Source organism: Haliaeetus albicilla, chromosome 3, assembly GCF_947461875.1.
Source record: "Haliaeetus albicilla chromosome 3, bHalAlb1.1, whole genome shotgun sequence".
NCBI lineage: Eukaryota > Metazoa > Chordata > Aves > Accipitriformes > Accipitridae > Haliaeetus > Haliaeetus albicilla.
The window spans coordinates 50,407,571-50,430,747 of record NC_091485.1 but is presented as its reverse complement, the minus strand read 5'-3'; the positions used below and the strand labels follow the sequence as shown (position 1 = coordinate 50,430,747).

The window sequence follows — 23,177 nt, the reverse complement described above, 5'->3', positions numbered from 1 at the left end:
CTGTGCTGCCTGGGGCTGAGCACGCTACACTGGTCCAAGGGTGATCCCGTGTCGGTGCCTTTCTGGGTGTTGTGCGTGAGTTGTGGCTCTCGTTCACGCTGTGCCTCCGTTTCCTCACCTGCTAACTGGATCTTTTTACTTAAGGTGAAAGACATTGGTAAAAAGCACTATGTAAAAGCAGAGCACTATGATAATCATTAGAGAATCTGAGAAAATATTTGTAGTGTTAAATATTGTGATCATGCACTTTATGACATGGTACCATTATAAACACTTTGTACTTATCAGAAAGCCTGTGAATCATTTCCCCTCATTTTCTTTCTTAGCAAGAACCACAGTTGCCACAAAAACAGATCTGTTCTTGATTCCTTTTTAAAGAAACTATGCTTGCCAATTCTGCTGAGTGGTTGAAAAAAGCACGCAACTTGAAATAGTATATTTGATAGTGTGAGTACCCTTTCAAATGATCTGTGGTGATTTTGCTACAGATACCAATCCTATAGTGTTGCATAATAACATCCAAATAGTGAAACCAGTTTCCCAAGAAAGACATTCAGTTACTCTGGAAGAATGACCCACCCTGTGCAGGAAGCTAATACGTACAGAAATAAAAGAGGTGACAGAGCTTTTCTTCTCTCTTGTTGTAAGTCCCATATTTACACGCCATGAGTAGAGGAAACAATGGAGGGAACTCCCTACTCCCTCTACTGGGAAGAACCAGGGCATCCACTCCAGACACCTTTCCTTGTGTTTTTATACCATATATTTACTAAGCGTTACTTTCTCTGAAGCCTTTTTTTTTGTAATTAGGTCATATTTCAACATGCGCAACTGATCCTGTGTTGTTATCGCACCTTATTTCTGGAAGACCACAGGTGCTACTGCACAGTGCGTGCTATGGGTAGGTTAAATCTGACGACTGGCAGGTTGGCTGTGCTTGGGCACTGGAGTCTGGGTCTCAGCGGGGAAGCAGGATTACTGCTAGATGAGCTGAGGGCACCGTTTGGCCTTATCGAAATTGGTAGAGTGAGACCTGACAAAACCAACAGTATCACCAGAGCAGAGCGGAGATGGCAGTGGTCTTTTTGAGCCCCTTATAAAGGTGTAAATCCTATAAAGGAGCAGGAACTCCTGACCAGCAGTGGTGGCGATGGCAGTGGGCTCCATCCCACCTGCCTGCGGACAGCAGAACTGAAAACCCTGGCCTGCACTGAGTGGATTCACACTAGAGTGTATTTTGGAAGGATGTTACTGTGAGAGCTTGGCAGAGCAGTGGGGCCACTCCTGGGTATTCCTGGATGATATAGGAGAGTGAGGTTTTTGGCAAATATGTTAGTGTTGAGATCCCTATGACCTTGACACTGAGAATCTGGAACAGGCTGTAACCAATGTGTTGACATATAAACTGGGGTAGATTTCATATTTCTGATAAAAATACAATGATTACTTCAATGACTGGTGCGAGAGATGAGGGAAGGAATCATACTTTGCCCCCCCCCCCCCCAGTCCTGTATTCTCTGTTACTCTGGTTCTCATGGGAAATATAAGTACTTGGTAGTATGGAGAAATACTTGCAAATACAGTGAAGCAAGTTTTATTTCCTAATTCACAAGGCCAGAAATATGAGTATGATTATAGGAAGAGCTGTAAACCACAGGGTATTTTTTTTTTAAGAAAGACCACCATGACAGACTGAACATTGTCCCCAGCATCGCCACTGGCCTCTAGAAGTTACACCTGTGAAACGGAGTAGCTCTTTCTCTCTTTTTGTACTGTTTTCTGACACCATATCAGAAATTAATTATTTAATAAAATGTAATGCTGTCCAGATTTCCAGACATGAATATAATCAAATGGCATGTGCGAAATTAGTGCTACAGAAAACGTAGCACAAGGAGCGGTGAAGTACACTTTAACATGAAGAGTGGTGATGTACATGTTAGCACATCGATTTATCCAATGTGAAGTAAAGCGGAGAATATTTATAAATCATTTGTCTTTCTAAAGGAAGGTGATCCTAAGACGTTGCCCTTAACATGTTTGATAAGCACATTCTGATGTGATTTAAGTCTTTAGATAGACTCAAAATGAATACAGAGAGCCTTGTGGCTTTGATACCAACAAGAATGAACACATCAGAGAGCGCCTGATATGTAGGATTGTAAAGAACTGACAAATACGCCTCACAGAAATTTTACAGTTAAAAGCCAAGGTAAATTTAAAAAAATGTGGGATAACTGGTGCAGCAACAACAACTCATGCGAAATGAGAGTTTCTGTGAGAAAGAGGGAAGGAAGGAAGGAAGGAAGAAAGAAAGGAAGGGAGGGAGGGAGGAAGGGAGAAAGAAAGAAAGAAAGAAAGAAAAAGGAAGGAAGGAAGGAAGAGCAAGTTTGAGCACCCCTTAAGTAAATGGGACAGACCCAACATGAATACAAACCAGAGACCCTAGGGTGACTGTGTCTCCACACAGATGAAGGAAGGAGACAGCTCTGACCCCGAGACATGCAGAAGGAAGGCATGCTTGCAGGGACCTCCTTATTTTCAGCAGTCCTTTACTTTTACTGTGGAATCTGAACCGTGGTCACCAGTAGGAAGAAATTAAGGACAGGTAAGCAGCTGAAATGTAAAGAAGGCAATACATCCAAGCCCAGTTTTGGTTTCCTTGTCCTGACTTCCCTGAGGAAGGTGCCTGTAACTTCCACTTTGCTTTGGTGATGAGGGATCAGGCTGGTCCTGGGAGTTTTGGTCAGACTCTTCAGCTTTAAGCAGCAGAAAGGCGAGACAGGTCTGGGACATGAGCAATTTGAAATCATTTACAGTGTAGCCCAGGAGAAATGCAGAAGCAATCTGAAAGGAATTCCTCATGTCTCCACTAAGAACAATGGAAAATAAATCCTCTCTCTTTGCTTTTTTGTGTTTGATTTATTTTTTTTTTAAATAAATCTAAAAGTCTAGGGCTACACTGAAAAACCCCAGGGTAGTAGTCAAAAGCTCAGTTGGATGGAAACGTCACACAATGAATCAACATCTGCTTTGGTTATTAAGGCAAAGATCCTATTCTGGTGATTTTCTTTACCCTAATAATGTCACTACAGGTAAATCTTTCGAACAGGTTTTGCACAGTGCACAGGGGAGGTAAGGCCAGTTTGGTGAAATCTGCCAAATTCAGGAAAAAGTGGTTCAACCCAATTGAAGTGGTATATGTTTCTCTCATGCCAAGTATTGCCTAAAGTTGTATTTTCCCGAGTTTAAAATAAATCTTTGTAGGATGGTAGAGAGCTACAGATTAGAACTCGGAACTGAACTGACGCTTGGCTTGCTTCTTTGGTATAAGTTGTGGTGAACATACTGCACAAGTAGACTTAAGAGGTCTTTTCTTGGTCTGTTCTTGTCAGCAGGAAGATATAATTCACGATCAGCCAGTATCCTTGCAAGATGCAGGCAGAGACTTAGACAAGGTCTACGTCATCATGACAATGTGGAAATGATGGCATCATTCAGAAATACTGCTTTGATCATCAGTTTGCCATCACAGATAGCTCAGAATGATTCCAAAGGAGTTCCTGTAAGCCCTAAAGGAAGTATATAATTCTAATTATAGGTTGTTGGGAGTTTGAGAAACATCGCAACATTAGGGTTAACACAAGTTCTGAAGGTGATTGAAGTTGCTGGACTAAAATTAACAGGAAAATACAGGCTATGGCAGTCAGAATATGTGACGGACATGAAGTAAAATGGAGGCAGAAAAAAATAATCAAGACTGTATTTGAAATACCACCATATAAAAATGTATCAGAACTAGTATGGTTCATCAGCATGATAAAATTTGAAGCAAATTCATACTTAACCTCACATTAAAAAGGCCAATCTTTTTTATAAACCGATTAGAACAGACACTGAAAAGAAATGGGATAAAGAACAGGAGTGTGCTTTTGAGAGTTTAAAGACTCTATTGACTACATCCCCAGTTCTGGCATCTTATGATGTTTCTAAGTCTACAGCTGTTTCAGCAGATGCCAGCAGCTATGGTCTTGGTATGGTGCTACTCCAATTACATGGACATGATTGGAAACCTGTAGCTTATTGTTCCAGATAGCTTTCAGATGCCAAAACCAAGCACAATCCAATAGAGAGAGAATATTGGGCAACCATATGGGCACACAAAAGAATGATATAGTATATTCTTGGTCTTGATAGTGTCTAATGACAGCCCCATGATATCCATGTTATTATTAAGGTACTGTTTAGACTGTAGACATCATTCATGCATTTGAAATATAGACAAATACCCGTACCGCAAAATATGCTCACATTAAGTTCATCTGGAAACTTACGGAGATCACTCTTGTCAGTACAAGTGGTCATCAAGGCCAAAGTGTAAGCTGGTGTCCTTTTGATGCACTGGGATCACTGCAGAAGCCAGATGGGTTAAATTAATCATATATGGCTTATGCACAATTGCTACCTGTATTTGCAGTGATCTAACGCTGCTTGCTCAGGCATTTCTCAGTGACCATCCATGGCTTCAGCAGGCAGAGAGATTGCTGAAGTCTGAGACTAGTTGCCTATAATTAACAACTGTTCAAGTTTCCTATATCTTCTTTCTAAGAATTGTAGTTTGCCTATTAGGAGTGAAGTTATTACAAAAGATACATTAGGGACCCTGATATTTACCCAAATGCAGGGCAGTATATTGGTATAACAGTTCCAAGTAAGTAGCTCCAAAACCATGGGGTAAAATCATGAATCTCATACACACAACGTTAACTAGGAGACTTCAGGAAAGAATAGCAAAAGCATAGCGTGAAGGAGAAAAATATCTGGTTGGTTGGTTGGGGGTTCTCCTTTTTCTTTCTCCCCCCCCCCCCCCCCTTAAAGATGTGTGGCTATCCTGCTTCCCACTCATTCCACATGTAAGTAGAACACAGAAAAGCATGTGTGTATATATATATAAAAAAAATATGAGCTAGATACTCTGTGAGGCCTAATGCAATAGCTTTTGTGAGATGGAATGACCCCCGACACACCACATCCAGCCTGATGAAAATCTTCCATCATAAATGGCTCTGCTTAAAGGCCTTCCGATGAAGAGATGCTAACTCTAGGAATCCTCTAACTTTCTTCTTTAACTATTGGAGTGGATCCCAAAGCTTATGCAAACTTAAATTAGGAAACCGTGTTCTGATATAGCTAAATGAGAAAGTATATTAGACTCTCTCAGCTTTTGTCATTAGCTGTTACCAACCTCTGAAATGCTGAGTGAGTGACAGCAATCCCAATAAGGAGATAACTTTCTTGAAGAATGCTAAATTTAATAAACAGAAATCTCCAGCTTTGAAATTGGAAATCTGAAGGAATCAATTTCACAGAAGTCTGAGAAAACAGAGAGACGGACTTAATCTAGAAATCACCAAAATCATCAGGATCTGCAATTTGCTGCCTTGTAGCAAATTTCACTGAAGGATTGTTTATGGAACAAGAAAGGCAAAGGGAGGACATGGGGAGATGTATATTGTTTCCTCAAAACTATACGAGAAGATAAACAAGCAAGACTGGGAGCTTCCAGGCAAAAATTGTTAAGAAGAGAAATAGGAAAAGCAACATCAGATATATTGCTTGGGTTTTACTAAATAAAGTTTGAATAATTAGTCACTGTGACAAGGGGGAAATACTTCCGTAAATAACCACAAAGGTATTCACCTTCTCACAGTGATCTCGTCAGTATAAAAAAATTCTCACTGTATAAAATAAGAAAAAATTAAAAGGACAAAGTAGAAGCTTATGCTATATCACCAAATAGACAAATACAAATGATTCATCAACACTTAATTTAAAATCTGAACCATTTTTTGATTTTCCTTGCAGATCTGCCACATCAGAGCTAAAGAGCAGAACCGACTGTAAGTTCCTGCTTCGACTGCTAACCTGGGGGACATCTCACGGTTATGAGACCAAGAGCCAGCCCCCACTTATGCAGCTCTGTAAAATGCAGATATTAATACCCTTCCCCAAACTCACAGATACCAGAGCGATATTGGAAGTGCAGATGTTTAACCAGAAATGGTCCATTTCTGACACAGGACCTTCCGAAAAGCTTATTTGCCAGTTCTTTAAGCTGCTTGCAAAGTGGCAGGGGCTGCTGCAAGCTGGACCTTTTGCAGCACCACATCCCATAGGTGATGAGAGCAGCTTGGAAGTCACATCTTGGGTCTCTTGGATGATATAGAGACACAGTTCATAAGCTGTGTCACTGCTGGCAGCGAAAAAACACAAGTCAAAACAGGGAAATTAATCCTTTATGTGTTTTAACATGTTTATGTCTTGCAGACTAAAGATAGTTCTACTTTTGAAATTTTTTAAAACGCCTTCTATATTTGACCCACTTGGCTTCTGTTATGTAGGACATAGCTATTAAATACATTATGTTTACTTTTTTTTGCCCATGGTTAAAAGGCAAGTAATTGTGTAGAAAGGAAAGACGTTTGAGCTGAAAATATATTATTTGAAGAGTATTTTTAGTAATAAGGTTTGCGAGTGTTCTAGTTCGGCTCCTTTCCTAGGAAATCAGTGGCCAAACATGTCGGTTATTTCAGTGAGACAGAATCAGGTTGTTTCTGCAGACAGGCAATAAATTATTATGGCACTTCAGATGAGATTTTGACACATGCAGCAGCACCTAATTTCAAGAAAAGTTCCAATGAATTGACGGAGAATACACCAGAATTGGTTGCTATTCAGTTCAACCAAAGGTGGCTGAATTTAGCTTTTTTATTTTTTAACCATATAACATGTAGGTTTTCTTAGGCATCCTCATTGTTACTTTCCCTTTAAAATGTAATTTTGTGTATTGCACTGTGTAGTGTTAAAAGTGTTATGTTTATTTCCTTGTTCCATAAATAGCATCTCTCACACTGTGCTTTGCTCTTTCTGAATATTTCTGTATTATGGTTTATTTATTTCCTATGTTCTCTTAACTTCCATCTTTAAAAGTTTTTAGAAAGAAAGCTTTTGCCAGCAAAAGGGGAAAAAAAACCTTCTGTCTTCTATAAGACATCATTTTTTCATTACTTCTACTTTTCCCATTTGTCTGAGAGGAGAAATTGTAAGTGACTGATGTATCAAAGCATCTTCCCTGTAATGATGTGCATATGAGACAACATTTTAAGTTGCTATTGATCTGCAAATAACTATTCCTGAGCAAACTAGATTTCATCAGTTTCTTTCTAAAAATAAACCAGGATTTAAATAGAGTCCAACAAATGAAGTAGCATCAGACTCAATTATCCAGCTGAGTTTTTTCCACAGCAGTCTGAAACTTTGAAATACCATTTTTGTTTGCTATGATACTTGTTTGGTTGTTTTTTTAAAATAAAATACCTACTTTATGTTAGCGTGTGTTTTTCAGCTTAAGCTGTGAACTACACCCTAGTTAAAACTTGATTTTTAAATTGTTGTCTTGTGAATTCTGAAATAGTCATGGAAGGACTATACCTGAGCACGGCAAAGTCCAAACTTGATTTTGACTCACATATGAAGAGTCAAAACATATAGGTATATACACAATTGTAAATACAAAGTAAAGGAAACTAGAATACCAAAACCTCAAAGTGGCTTCTAGAGTATTTATGGATCTCTTTGAGGAAGTTTTCTAGGTTATAGAGACACATGCGTTTTGAAACAATCGCTACAATAAAAACTGCCTTCAAGAACAGACTTTTTTTTTTTCCAGACAGAGGCTTTAAAACTTACCTTTGTTTAACTTAGTTTGATGCAAATATAAACAGTGGTTGGGGGGTGTGTGGAAAATTCGGTTTCAGTTACATCATACTGAGGTCATGATATTAATAGACTTCGCAGCTAGACCAATTTGTTTTTATTTACAGCTGGAGACATGGAGATCTGATATACCAAAAGAGGACTTCACCTCTCTTTATGAAGAATGAGCCAGATTTTCAATACGGGTCAGCATATTGGTTAGTTGCAGCCAGCAGGGAAATGCAGTTCTATTCCCAATTTAAGCTTGTGTGTAAGTGGAATAATGTACTGCCAACATGTCAGTGAAAAAGATAAGCGAGTTATGTTGTTAGCCTTCCATATACAAAATGTCACTGTACTTTTTAGGAGACGCAGCACCAAGGGACTGTGTATGTACGAAAGGAAACCTGGAACAGATCACGCACCTTCGATTCATTACTTTATAGTCGCTGCACACCACTACGTCCATTACAGATGGTCGCTGTCTCTAGTTAAACAGTTGGTATTTTAAAATAGGGAACGTGCTGGCCTTCAGAGGTTGTCCTAAGAGAGGTCCCCCCTTCGCCTTGGAGGCAAGGGTTCCCCAGCCTGAAGCTCACTTTTTGAGGGACTTGTAGCGGTGTTTAGGTAAACAGCTTTGTGGCTGCTTATTTTATTACTGTCTGATAATAGACCACTATTGTTTATTGCAGGTGGCTGCCCAGCAGGTGGGAAGTTAAGGAACTGTATGCATGTGTGTTAGGGCAACGGTTTCCCCTTGTTAGGCGAGGTATCCTGTGTGAGAGTGTGTGTGTGTGTGTTGCGTGGCAGTTAATACAGCACTTATTGCTTCCAGGAACCTCAACAGCAAAATGTTTCCTGCTCTTTGACATTGATGGAAACCAAATTTATTATTTCCATTTTGGTGTTTTCACATTTCTTAGAGAAGAAGGGCTAAGCCTGTATTATTTCAGCGCAATCTATTCTCTTGCTTTCAGCACAGAGAAAAAAATTTCAGCACTAAAAAGAAATATTTTCTCTTTAAATATACATTTAATATTAAATATTCATTTAATAAATATTCAATGCGTATTTATTTGCATAAATAAAACATAGACAATGGATTAAGACAAGATAAGCGTTTTGCTCTTGTGAAAAAGAAACTTTTCAAACCATTTTTTCTCCCTGTTTTGGCTTGGTATTGCTTTATTTAACCAGTAGAATCTTTTCTCTTAAAAAGATTTTTTTTTTAATAAGAAGAAGCCACATTTCACTGAAAATGAGTGACAAAACTGGCATTCCTGCCTATGACTGCCAATATATACATTTTGTTTATGCGATCTTTTCCAAAATAGCCCGGCTCCCCTTTTTCTGTCACTGTGCATATATTCTTCTGCAAAGTGCTTCAGAATGCTGCAACATTAAAGGGGTTTTAGGAGTCCTACCAGTGCCAAAAGGCAAACAAGAATGCAAAAAATGTCCTTAGCATATAATTTAATTAAGGAGTACCCCAAATTCATGTACATGAAGCAGGGCTAAAATCTGTCACGTTAGACAAGGAGAAGACATCAAAATGTATATCAGTGGAGCTTATAAACTCCTGAAAGTAGGTAGCCTCTCCTTTTTAATTTGGAAGGAACTTAATACGTTTTCCTCACTACCAAAAGCAAAGGGCAGACAATAGTATGAACAGAGAGAGAAGCAGGTAATATGTCAGCTCTTGCAGCATGTACATCACCTAGTGGACATGCTTTGCATACTAAAGGGTGGGGATCTATCCTGCTACTGCACATTTTCTGCTCCCGTTATCAAGCGCTAGTCCTGGCGCATGTTTCCCCCATACGTGAAGCTGCAAAGCGCATCCAGCGACTCTGCAGTCACCTGCCCCAGCCCTCTCGCCGAGCCCCCGAGCAAGGGCAGCATTTCTGCAACACGGGACTTTTTATGTCTTTGCTGCTTTTCTGTGCAGGGGTGAAGGCAGGATTGAGCCTGTGCTCCAGCTAAACTGGGAAGGATTTTCTGAAGAAAGTATATGCAATATTAGCATGAATCCCGCAGCAGCCTCCATCCCGTTGCCGTCCTCTGGCCTGCGCGACCTACAAAAGGTGCGCGAACAGACTGAAATGAAGTGTGGCCCACGCTAACATGTAAAATACCCTTGTAAAATAGAGGGGAAATGGGAAAAACATGGTTAAGGGAAAGGTTCGTAAGTTAAAGCTGTCAGGGATCCAGCTTAGCATTCTGACTATTTAGGTTTATACGAACATGTACTGTGCCACTCCATCCAGAGGAGTGCTTGTCAAATGAGTGCTGTAGCAACTACACGCAGCCCTGACCCACATGCCAAGGCCCAATCCAGCTCCAACGGAAGGGAATAGCGAGATTCTCACGTGCTTCCCGGGGGGTGAAACCCAGCCTTTCGGAAGTGGAAGACACTTTAATAGAGAGACATGGCTGAAAAAACAAGTATGGACTTAAAGTCTGCACAGTCTGAGTGGAAAAGTGTTTGAGGAGTTTGAGCTCTGGATGGGAACATGTGACAATGTGTAACACTCCGAGCTGCAAGGCAGTGACAATTAGGAGGGACATACTTGTCTCTATTTTTAAACAGCAATGAGGTGAGTTGATATATAAGTTCTCTTCCAAGAATTTCAGTGCAGATGACTGCCCATAATATAATTATTCACAGTAACGAGTAAGCCATGTTTCAGCTCTGAACATTTGATCGGTCTCTGTACAGTCAAAATATAGTCAGATTTGGACAGCCTAGCAGGATATTTCTGACTTCCATGTGCAACTATACTTTTACCAGCCTTTCTCTCACACAATGTCACACAGCGATACACAGTGTAAATCCTTCATATGTCAAATCAGACATGGCATCTACAGTCTGCAGAAAAAATCTGCAGGGTGTAAAGTTACCAAGTATTTGTGAGGTCTACTGTGAGGCTGCATTTTTTTTTCTTCCTGAAACGTGAATTCTTCTTTCAAAGAACATGTTTATTTTTCCTTTTTCACTAAAACATATCTACTTTCTCCAGAAAATAAATAGAGAAAAGAAAAAGGTATGGATAAGGGAAGTTTGCAATAAGCCAGCCTTCAACCATCAGCTTTGCAATATAATGATAATACTTGATGGTTACAACCTTTTATTATGTAGGAATTGTATCAATTTATTCTCCTAGCGCATCTGAGAAAAGCGTAGTTGCCATGAAGTAGTCAGTATTTACTGCTCTCTACTACACTTTGATATCTGGGTAGGCTTTGTCCTTACTGGGAGCAGTGGGCAACGCTGTGTGATACGAGCCAGGGCTGGGGGTTTAATAGGCGATTTCTGTATTTTCCTCATTATGGAAAGAGAAGACAGAAGTCTGTAAACTTTAATCAATTCGTAGGTGGATATTAAATTGCTAATAGCTCAGGCTAGAGTCTCCAGAGTTTCTAAATCTAAGATGATGTTCCTTCCCTATTTTGGAAGATAATACCTAGAAAGTCGATTGATCTTCTAGAGTGAAGGTACGTGCCAAAGTGGAAGCACTGCGGGGTTTTTTTAAAGGTGTAAACTGAGAATTGGGACTCGGTGTTCAGTCCCTGACACTTCAGCAAAACATGCTCTGGGACCATTGGCAAATCTCTTATTTATTTTTCAGCTTACACATACAACAATTGGGATGAAAGTATCACGCCACAAAGATTTTCAGGCTCAACTAAAGTTTCTAGATCTGCCATAGACAAAGGAAGCCTTGTAAAATTTGCTAGTTTTAGATTATTTGAAAATATTTGAAAATACTTTGTTAAAGGTTCTCCCATAATTTTGGCCTTGAAATAGACCTCTGTAAAACAGATAGCTTTTAAATGAGAAATCAATGCCAGACTTGTGGCTTCTCACCATTTTCGTAAATCGAAATCACAGTAGATCAAAACATGTCCTGATTTATGCTCTGTTGAGCTGAATTTACTTCAAGGTAAATTTGACTCTGTATTACTGGATGCCAACCAGTTCATTAAAGCTCCATGTCCCTAAATATCTGCAGAAAAGGTAGATTTGTCCAGATCATAAAACATATTTTAAACATATTTTCAAAATCAACCAGATTTTCAAAGCCAGCCACAGAGGCTGGTACATATTCCTACATATTCCTATAAATACGCTTATAAATATATATATAATCCCCCCCCCCCCCCCCCCCCATTCTGGACATGTGTACGTGCTTACGATAAACACCCGGAAAGCTATATTGCATTCAGTGGGTCTATTTATGTGCTTAAAATTAGGCATTTGTAAAGTCGCAAGATCAGGCCTATAGTGTATGTACGTGTGTGTGCATGTGTGCACATGTATGTACAGGAATAAAGAACGCAGCTTGATTAGAAGTTCTATTCTATGCTCACTCTTTTACTTAACCTCTGACATTTGAAAAAATGAAGCTAAATGTCCAGGCAGTTCTGACAGTTCCAATCTATTCTCCGCAACCTGAAAAAACGCACACTTTTTTACTCCCTATACGAAGTTGATGTGTGGTTTGGTTGTTTGTGGTGGTTTTTTTTTTTTTTTTTTTTTTTGGAGACGCCTTCTTTATATAGTGTCAACACGACAGCAGAAGTACTGGTTTGCTGTAGGTTGTATGAGTGACAATAATATTCTCTGCGAAACGTAGAAGGGACTAACTGATGAATCGGAAAATATATGGATGTCTACCGAAACGATTATGTAACGAAACACGAAGTCAAACGGTGGCATGCTTCTATTAATTGTAGATGATAGTAATTAATTTTCACTGCAGTTGCGATCGTGTCGCTGCTTTCAGAAGAATCCAGAATCCCCTTCCAGGAAAGTGTGAAATTGCATCTGGGTTCTGCAAGCCATGAAAGACTATAAATGTCTTTAAAAAAAGAGAGGGAGGCCTTCCTCGATACTGTACTTTAGAAAGAGGGGAAAACAAAGGGAAAAAGAAAATGATAATTGTTTTCTCTAAGGCTATTATCTAATGCAAAAGCAAACAGTCTGACTGGAAATCAGCTAACAGAAGGGGATTAGAGAGTAGATCTGAGAGTGGCTTGATTTCTAGCACTGCTGTCTCTTCACACAGTGATGAGACACAGGCAGAGCAGCCAGGAGCTCTCCAGATGGCTAGAGAAAGTGTTTGTCTTGGGTTACTGCAGGGCAGTCTGGACTCTTAAAGCCGGGGAGGCATCATTAGGGAGCAAGTTAGATGTCCACCCAGTAAAAGCGAGCGAAAGAAAGAAAGAGTAGGCAGGCTGCCCGAGAGGGACCGCGCTCGCCTATTGTTAACATATACTTGACCCCCACTAACCTCCTCACGACACAGATGTCTCCTACCTCTATCACCTCCCACTGCTTTAAGCCCTCCCCCCCTGCACCTGGGTAGCGGGGCCGGGCCGGCTGCCGGCAGTATGCTGCCTGCCTCGCGAGGTGCCTGCTAGCGGGGGAGCCGGGCGGAGCGGCGCGGCGCGGAGAGCAGCGCGGCGCAGCCTCGGGCGGCCGGCTCGGCTCGGCTCGGCACGGCACGGCACGCCTCGGCCCCGGCCCCGGCCCCGGCCCCGGCCCCGGCCCCGGCACCGGCGCGGCTCGGCTTCGCCGGGGGCAGAGCGATGCGTCGGCTGCCCGGGGACACGCAGAGACCCCGCCACTGACAGCGGCCGCTCCCTGCGCTCCACATCACGTCTGTCTGCGGCGGCGGCGGCGGCAGCAGCGAGGAGAAGGACCGGGGCATTAACTATCTCGACTTGGAGACTTTGCTTTATTTTTGGTTCTTGTCCTTTCCCGTGGAACCAGTAGTCTCTCTCGAGCTGATCCTCCTTTAAAAAAAAAAAAAAGAGCGAGAGAGAGGAGGGGGGGGAAGAGCAGCTGGAGTTTCTCCTCAGCTCGTTTTGACTTTTGTGGACGTGGATCATCTGGACTGGGAAGGGAAGCCGCGCTGCGCTGCTCTCCCCTTTCCCACCCCCTCGCCCCTCCAGCAGCCTGGGCTGCCGGCTCTCCCCCGAGCAGGACGGGAACTTTTATTTGCAGCTCGCAGCCCGTGGCGAATGGTGGGAATCTCCGGTCCTTTGCAGTGTGAGTACGGGGCGCGGGCAGGGCAGGGCGCGCTGGGGCGGGGGGAGCCCGAGCCCCTTTTTTCTTCCCCTTTCTCCTTCCCCGTAGAGCTCTCCTGGCTCGGAGGGGCTCCCGTGGCTGTAACTAACCCAGGCGGACCGGGGCTGCCGCTGTGCCCGGGCGAGGTTAGCACTGCATGCAGCTCTTGCACCCGCTGTCCCCGGCTCGCAAACTCGCACCCCGGGTATTTCTCAAGAGCCCAGAAACCAAACGACCCGGTTTTGCAGAAAATAGCCCTCCCAAGCACACGGTCTTCCATAGCGTTGCGTTTCTGTCTCGATTTAGGACTTGGCTTTTTTTTTTTTTTTCCCCTCCTTCTTCTTTCCTGCCTCCCCTCTTTCCAGATCACAGCTAGCCAATGTGAGTCGGAGTGTCTGAAATATTTCTGGTGGGATTTTGGTTTGGGCTGTTTCGTTACGATCATCGGATTATGTAGCACTGGCAACATCACTTCAGGCTGTTTTGCAAGAAATATTTCGGGCGGTGCACGTCGTCTTTAGCTGCACCGCGATCTTGCGAGTACCTCGTTTCCTAAAACGATAGGGCAACGTTAGGGATTGCATTTCCAAAACTGCAGCACAATGTACTTGTGTCAGCTCGTCTAGCTGAGCCGAACGGTTTGATTCCCTAAATTCGTAACAGAGCATCGAGAAGGGGGATCGGAAGGATGAAGACCACACTCCCAGCCATTTAGACGAGCCTTTGACTTTGGGCGAGTTCGAGTCCTTTTGTTAGCGCCAAAGTTGCAAGATTGGGCTAGAATTGAGTTTAGGGTAGGGAAGGACTCGCTACCCTAGCGGGGGCACCCGCCACTCCGTTACACGGTAATTGATAGAGAAATTTCTGTGTTGTTCCTGGACTCTGCTCTCCTAAAGGGTAGAGAGAAACTGAAAGTAACTCCTCGGTCGCAGCGCCCAAATCCCTCTCGCTCCAGCCAGGAGCTAAACCGTTACCTCCTTCAGTTCACTGAGCAGTTCAGAAGAGGGAGGGCGAGCGAAGGTGAGCGGCGCCGAGGCAGCCTCCCCCGCCTGCCCCCCCAGGTTGCAGCCGGCGCGGCGGGACCGCCCTGCCCGGCCGCAGCCGGCAGCTCCCCGCCACCGCCGCGGCGGGGAACGGCCGCCTCGCAGCCGCTCGGGCTTCTCTGGGAGAGCAGCCCCCGATCTCCAGATCCGCAGCAGGCTCTGCCAGCCCCCCCCCTCCTGCCGCTGCCTTGCCCCGAGGCACGGCACGGCAAGGACCCGTCTCCCGCAAGCCTCCCGGTCGGGCCGCCCTGGAGCCGGCAGCTCCTGCCCGCAGAGCGCTCCGCCGCGGACTGCGCCCCGCTGAGCCCGCGATAGCCCGTCTTCCCTGAAGAGCTGCTCAAGTTTCCCGTTGCCAAGCGCGGCAGGGCTGGCAGCGGCTGCCTCCGCTCCGGCGCTCCGTCTCCGAGGCGCGCTCGCACGGCGCGGTGCGCAGCGCTGCGCGCTCGCCTCCGCGGGCGAAGCGGGGCGCCGGTGGCGGGCATGGCATAGCGGGGGCTGGGCGGAGAGCGGTAGGTGCCTCTTGAAAGCAGTCTGCGGGAGCTGCCGTGCTGTCCGTGGGGACGCGGCGAGTGCCGAGCGTTTGGCTGTAGGCTTAGATAGCCCTGACTAACCCAGAGGATGGGTTCCGAGTCGTGGTATGCACAGCCAAGCCTTTGCTCCGGCGAACATTCGTGTGCTTAATGTAACGCTGACCCCTTTAACTTTTAACATCGCTTCCCCTAATTAATCTGTTCAGGCCCCAGACTTAAATGGCTGTCCACAGATGCTGCAAATTGATTTATCCCCTGATGGTGGTCCGAGTTGCTGACCAAAGCAGGATTCCCCCCCCCCCCCCCCCCCGTTTTTGGTCTACTAATCTGTTTTGACTTATTTCCTACTTACAGTGATGCTTGCATGCTTTTTGAAGGACTTGGAAAATACTTTCTTTTGACATGTAGCTAGAAACATAATTATTGTATTTGTAAACACAGTATGTTAGGGCTAAGGGTGAATATAATTTATTTAATTATACCCTTGTAGCCTTACATTTCCTTCTCTATTTCTGCATCCTGACAGATGCAATGGAAAGTTTAAATAAGCAACTTTGTTAAGTGTAGTTTGAGGCAAGGCGTGGAAGACATTTTTAGATTTTAATTCTATTGTCCAGGTTTTCTGTTCTGCTTTTCTTTTAACGGTTTAGTGAATCTGGATAGCCGAGAGAATTGAAACTGGTTTCTAATGGTTGTTAAAGCTGATGCTTGACCTTTCCACGGGAAGTCTGAAAACCCCATTCAGTTTATTCTGGGCTGATTTCCTTAGGAAATCCAATATGATCAGGGAATTTCCTTCAGCTCGGCTGAATGTTAAAAAAGTTAGTCTGTCTTGTTTGTACGTTCTGGTTTTAGCACTAGGTGTTTCTGCGGCTCCCCATCAATAGAAGAAGTGCTAGGAAAAAAGATCTGAATATGGCTTATTCATAACTGTACAGTCTATGAAAACATGAAGTTGGCAATGGCTTTGTTAGGTGTGAGATGCGCTGCAGACTTGCTGTGAAGGTTTGTAATTAGGAAGTTACACTTCATTTGGTAATTGATAACTTTTCTAAGGTCAGTTTTCTCATCTCTGAACCTTCAACGTAATTGCTACTACTTTCAGTTCATGAGTCATTTTTCTTTGCTGTCATGGGCAGCGCAACCACGCATCAGCGCAAGAAAGCTCCAAACCCCATCAAAAACCCAACCCACCCTTAAATCCGTTCATGCCTCTGGCACGCTGAAGCCAGGCGAGGCTCTCGTACAGGAGATGATGGCAGGACTTCTTCCTTCGGCCCTGCGTTTGCAGGAGGGTGAGCGCCTGGGTTCCCGAGCCCTGAGCATGCTGTAGGAGACAAGAACCATTCTGTTTGTAATGGAATGCAGACAGCAGCGTTAGGTCACTGCTTCCTGGCAACTGCTGCACAAGTTGTTTTTCTTCAAAGGCTTTGAGCTTTTAAATAGTTTCCAAAATCTTTTTAAGTAAAACATTGCCTTCTACCATTTTTGACCACCTTAACGTTAACTCGTTTCGTGCCTAAATAATGGACCAGTAAAACATCACACGGTGTCTCTCATCTGTATATGCTTAACACTATGTATGCCTGCGCGCACATGGAGTTTTATACTGGAAGTATTGTTTATAGAATAAAGGGGAGAAAAATAGCTCCACCTGGAGTGCTGGTCAGTGGCTAGTCAGTTCAGGACATTCTTCCCTGTCAAATCCTGTTTCTCACGTCTCTGAAATGAACTTCAGACGACAGGCGTTGAATGCGAAGCTCGCTTCACTGAGGTACTGTGCAGACTGCAAACTCCTCGTTGCCAGACACTTTGGGTGAAATAGGCATCTGCAGTATTTGCATTGGGGGTGATGGGAGAAAGGGCTTGCAATTGTCATTTTCATCATTCAAATCCACTTGCCACAGTTCATTACTGTTAAATCTTTAGCTAATTGAATAAGGATATTAGTATGTTGGCTATTGCAGGAGCTTCAGATTTTTTTTTTTGGAGGGGGGAAGATCTTGTTCTTGTTTTCTTTGTAGAAACTTAAGTTGTCATGCAGAGATCAAAAAGCCTTATCAGCTGAAATAAAATGTGAATTTGGTGTTGTGAAGGGGTTATTTCTCATGGCTTGGCTAAAGAAATGTAAAAAGAAAATTATTTAGTCTGAATACTTTAAAAAAACTTTGATCCATGTAGTTAGCAGCAGCCTGCTCTTTTTCATACAGCCTTTAGTAGCAACCTATAATATTTATAAAAGTTTGAACTGACACTGAATTTAGCGTAAGTAGTGAGAGTGTAAATTCTTAAAACATTGGCTGACAGATTACATTTTCACATTCTTTCATGTGAAAGATCTAAAGGAGTTGGTTTAAAACCTGAACTTTTAAAGGGTCTCAGTTTTCCACATAGATGTTCCTTTTCAAAGAACTGCTTTAAAATCGGGAGTTATGCTGTTCTTATTTACTATAAACTTGATTAGTTTAATATATGGTAGCATAAATATGTCAGGAAGTGGCATACTGTGTGGGTTTGTGGATAAAGAAAAATGATCAGCAGATGTAAAATCAAAAGTAAAAAAATCCTGCCCTTTAAAAGGCTTTTTTTCCCCCAAAAAATATTTTCATCTGAAAGACAATGACTTCCATCTTCATTTTTTTTTCTTTTCTGCCATCGATATCAAAGTTTCCAAATAACGTTTAGAGAACAGTGGACATTTTATTAAAGTAAACATTAGTTCAGTATAATGGAGGTAATTGTAAGTGATAAGAGCAGAGCAGGTTATCTGTGTGTTGTTTAAACAGAAGGAGCTATTTTGCACCATTTCCAGTAGCCATCTGTAGAGGAGAAGGGTTTGCACCTGTCTGTCCACACTAATTATAGATTAGGTCCAAAGAAATGAAATTCGAGTAGGCTTTCTCTTAATGAAAACCATAGTGATTTTATTGTAAAAGTGTTTTGTGTACAGACGGTGATGGTTGGGCTGTAGTAAAATAAATTGCTGTATGGCTGTCATGTACTTGTAGCTGTAAAGCAGGATACTACTGCATTAACAAAGGTGCTGAATAAAAAATGCGGTGCTCCATTTAAGTCCTAGGCTTCAGTGGTGGCTTTAGCTAGGTTTAGTCAAAAAGGTTCACTGTAAGCACAGTCTTCCAGGGGTATGTTTCAAGGTAGACTTCTCAGTTACCATCACTTTCATGTCAATGTACTGGCATATAGGTGGTCCTTTGGCTGAAATATGAGGTAGAAATGGTTTCATGTTAAACATGTACACACATACATGTGGAGTGTGTCAGAAATACTTTCCTCTGGTTTAACATTGTATTAGTAAAATAATGTGGAAAGAGTGAGAAATGCATTCTGCAGTAAAAGGTCACATGAATTTCTACCACATCTGTTTATAGTAATTACGAACATAATTAACATAAGAATTACAAGTGAAGTAATGACAAGCTGAGCTATGAGATATTATGCCATAATGGTCATATGTTGGAATTCTCACATTATAGCACACTAGAATTCACATATTCAATACAAGAAAGAAAATGTTAGATTTTTATCTATTTTAATGCTTCAGAACTTATCTGCCTGGGGCAGATGGACTTTACGCTTTATAGGAAGGTAACCCATTATTAAGAGAGAGTCAGTTGAAATTAAGATTTCTAGCCTGCAGCTTGGACTTTGAGACAGCTGTGCTTATGGAACGCCACTTCTGTTACACATTTGTAGTCTGATTGTATTTATTTTATTAGCACACATTGCTTTATTTTTAAATGTGAGTGTTTTAGCAGCAAACTGTTTACATTAGAAAGGATCCTGGATTGGTTTTTCTTTAGAGACTTGTGATTTGAGTAGTAAAACTGCCTGTCGGAATGGCCAACATAGATATAAGACGCACATGGTGGCCCTGCAAGATGAGAATCTGATGGATCCTAAATTAGTTCATGGCATGATATATATGTATTTCAAGGAAAAAATCCCTAACAAAAATCCCTAAAAAGAGCAATGTCTTCGAAAGAACATATGCAGAGAGGAAGCTCTGTGGTACCTTGCAGGTTGAATTAATTAAAGTCACTTTTCTTTAGAAATGCATAGAACATACCGTTAAGTTTAGGGGCTAAGGTTTCAAATGAGTTGACTAACTTTTGTAATATGACCTGTCTGATTACCTCTAAATACGGTTGTCACACAACTGACAACTGGAGGAAGTTGAGGGAGAAGTGGCCCTTCTTCAGGGTAAAAATACTGGCTGAGGAATGCACAGTAAATTTGAGATGTGAAAATCAGTTTGCCTTTAATGAAAAATCAATGTCCTGTTTTTGTGATGGGAAAATTTGCCAAATTGCTGTTTTTCTAAGGCTAAACATATAGAGTGGTTTATGAAAAATAAAAAAAAATTACCGTGTGCTACGTCTCAGTGATACCAAGAGGTTTTCACATTATTGGATTAGTGGAGGATTTGTGACAGACCCCTTTTTATCTGACATTCATTGCAGTGACATGATTTTCACACACACGCCCTTCCCCCACCTAGGTTCTGGTTTTCACTTTGTATTATGTGTCAAATTCCCTTTATTTCTTTTCTTGTGGAAAAAACCTGCTATCTTGGACGAGTGCTTTTTGGAGGGAGTTCTGCACTGAACAATGCCTGTCTCGCTCCAGCGTGCTGTCATTGTCCTCCTCCCAGCCTTCACGGTGCTCCTCCGCAGACGTGTAATGGAAGCGCGTTTCCTTAACAAATAAGCGTTGATTCCTAGGGAGAAACATTTTTTAAAACTTTAAAACCTGAGCGCGCGGAGTTCGCTAGGCAGCCCGGTGCCGGTGCAGCCGTTCTGCTGGCTGGCCGTGCTTGTGGCAGGCAGGCACGCCGGGCTGCTTTGCTGCCTCCCCTCCCCGCAGCTCATGATCACCCAGTCCTCTTCGATGACTCCCGTCAAAATAAACCCTCTGTTTCCTCAAAACCTGAACCGTTAAGTGTAGGGACCTACTCGGGTTTACATCGGAGCCTACATCGGCTCCGAACGATGCCGCCGCTCGCAGCAACGGGCTCTTCTGCCACGGGCAAGGCCGCGAGGGTCGGGCCGGGCCGGGCCTTGGCCAAACCGGGAGCGGGCACGTCCCGCCACCGCGGTGGGCCAGGAGCCGTCGTGCTCCGTGCGGGACGTAGGTGCGCGCCGCGGGAATGGAGGGGAGCTCAGGTGAGGGAGCGCAGGGGAGCCAGCGCTGCGCTTCGCTGCCCTGCCTTGGGTGTCTGGCAGGGTCCTTGTCCCGGGGAGGTTTCGGGGCAGCTTCCAGGGACAGAGCCGGCCCGGACGCGGGCCTGGGGTCGGGCGGGCGGGAGGCAGACCGGGGCGCCCGGGGAGCCGCCGCCCTCTCACCCGCTGGGCGGCGCGGAGGTGGCGCCTCTCCTCACGCCGGGCGCGGCCTCCCCCGGGACCCCGGGCCGCGCCGTGCCGCCCCCGGCCCCGGCCCCGGCCCCGGCCCCGGCCCCGCTCCCACCGTGCATCCTCCGGCCTCCATCTGGGCCGCGCTGATACCGTAATCGCCCCGATGCACGCCGCCGTCCCGCTCCCCCCGCGCCGGCAGGGCCACGGAGGCGCGATGTGCCGTCCGTGCGCCGCAGATAAGCTGCGAGGCGTGTAAGGCGCACAAAGCCCGGGCCGCGCCGGCGCCTCCCTCCCTCCCTCCGCCGGAAGGTAATCTCCACCCGCGGTTCGGGGAGAGGCGGGCGGGGGGACACCCCTCGCCGCCCCTCGCCGCCCCTCGCCGCCCGGCTCCCTCGGCGCTGCACGAGTCGATAGGAGCGGGGAGAAGTGAAGATGTAACCTCTTATCTCACCCCCCCCTCCCCGCAGCGGGCGGGGGATTTACGGGCACAGATTAGCCGGCAGGGAGAAGGGATCTGCCTTTTGTTGTGCGTGGGGCGGCCGCGGCCTGGGCGCTGCCTCCCCCCGCCCCCGGGCCGCGCTGAGGGGAGCGGGGAGGGGGTCGCCCGCCGGGCTGGCCGGGGGAGGGAGGAGGGAGCCGGAGAACAATAGGCTACCGGGGGACCCCGCTTGAAATGCAGTCGAAGGGGCGGGGGGGAGAGCGGCTGGTCTGGGTGTTTCACGGGACGGGGACGGGAGGGACCGGCGCGGCGGGGGAGGGCAGAGCCCCCGGCCCCGGGCGGGAGCGGGGTGGCGGCTGGGGCCGCGGCGCCCGGCGGCGCCCTGCTGGCGTGGGCGCGGGCCGGCGGGCGGCGGGCGGCGGGCGGCGGGCGGCGGGCGGCGGGCGGCGTGCCTTCCCGGGAGCGCGGCTCTCCGTGAGGGGCGCTGACAGCAGCGGGCTGTCACGCCCGGGCGTGCCGGCACCCACCCGGCCGGTGTCGGGGCGGCTTCAGTGGAGGCTCCCGGCGTCCAGAATCCCCGCAGAGGATGGCAGCGGGTTTAGGAAAAGTGGCCTCCCCCCCCCCCCCCTTTTTTTTTTCTTTCTTGTGGGCTTTTTTGTTGTTGTTTTTGACTTTTGATGGCGATTTTTCGGTTCTCGCCAGATTTAAGGTGACTTGCACGCTAGGTGTGTGCACGCACGCTGCTTTAGCAAACGGCTCTATCAGCGATCATATCTTCAAGCGACATTAAACAATTACCTTTAAAATATATTTAAAAGTTTGACATATTTATATTGCCGTTTCACTTTGTCAAGTGTTTGCGCAGATAGATATATAGATATGATTCGGTAACTAAAAGCCTAATTAAAATTTGTTTAAAGCCAGGGGGGCATGTATTCTTGTTGACAGCAGCGGATCGATAGGGTAAGACAATAGAGCCCCATTATTTTACTTCCATTGACTGAACATATTGACATTTCAGGTTTGCGATTGCCTCAGTGAGCATGATGAAACACTGAAATTCACGAACCAACTGTCTGGAGTGGCACATATATTACTGTATGTCATCTCTGCCTTCAGGTTACCTTATCACTGAAGCAGAATGGTAATGGATGGCAGCAGAGTACTTCAGAGGGGTTAGGGCTCTATCAGTTAAGAAGCTGACACATAGCAGGTTTCAGGAGTATCTTTAATTACACCTAGAATTATGTACAAGGGAAGATGGTCCTTGTTACCTGCTGCTGCACTTCAGAGTTTACAGGCTCAGAAGCAGACAGGATAACAAGGTACTTATGTTTCATATTTTATATACATGACTTGATACCTTAAACTTTTGCAGGAGCGCAAGGACTTCTGATTCTGCTGTTGGCATGCTTGCCATGTTTGCCAATGGCAGCATCTCAGCCCAGTCTTGATGCTCAAGTTCCAGAGCACCTGCTAGACCTTCCTCCCAGTCTTGAAATTGCAAAGGAAACAAAGAACAACTTTAAAATAAATACATGCACTTTGAGTTTCTCCCACACAACGTGCTCTGTTAACAATGCTTAGGGAATTCAGTGCAGTGAGACTATAGCAGAATGATAAATATACACATTTTTTCCTTAGTATAAGCACTGGAAGAAGAAATGTCTGTGCAATATGTGCATGTGTATGCATAATTGTATATATTAATTTGTATGATTGCATATATAAAGAAGACCGGTGGCCCCAGAATGTACAATGTGTCTTACTATTTCAAAGGCTTTCAGATCTTCTTTAAAATCTAGGTGACTGTAGAATGAAACCCAACAGGATTAGGCAGAGATAGGGATTGAAATTAATTTAAAGCAGACAAAGAGCTAATATGAAAGAGCCACTAGTGATTTAACTCATTTTTAAAAGTAAGTGTAATGAAAATATAAAATGTATTCCGAGTGTGCCATCTAC

At 44.5% G+C, this 23,177-nt stretch overlaps 1 protein-coding gene across 4 annotated transcripts in view; it reads left to right on the top strand.

Moving 5' to 3' along the window:
• Window positions 1-12,913: 12,913 nt before the first annotated feature.
• RUNX1T1 (RUNX1 partner transcriptional co-repressor 1) overlaps window positions 12,914-23,177 on the top strand; it is a 117,069-nt gene continuing 106,805 nt past the window's right edge. Inside the window, exon 1 of one of the 4 annotated variants that reach the window (XM_069779650.1) lies at window positions 12,914-13,810. Coding sequence is in view for 1 of the 4 variants with exons in the window: in XM_069779654.1 (XP_069635755.1) it covers window positions 13,783-13,810 (28 nt within the window). In the remaining 3 variants the exon portion in view is untranslated. Of the gene's footprint in view, window positions 13,811-20,935; window positions 21,083-23,177 lie in introns of those variants that run through there. The other 3 variants (XM_069779654.1, XM_069779656.1, XM_069779653.1) reach the window with 3 other exon arrangements.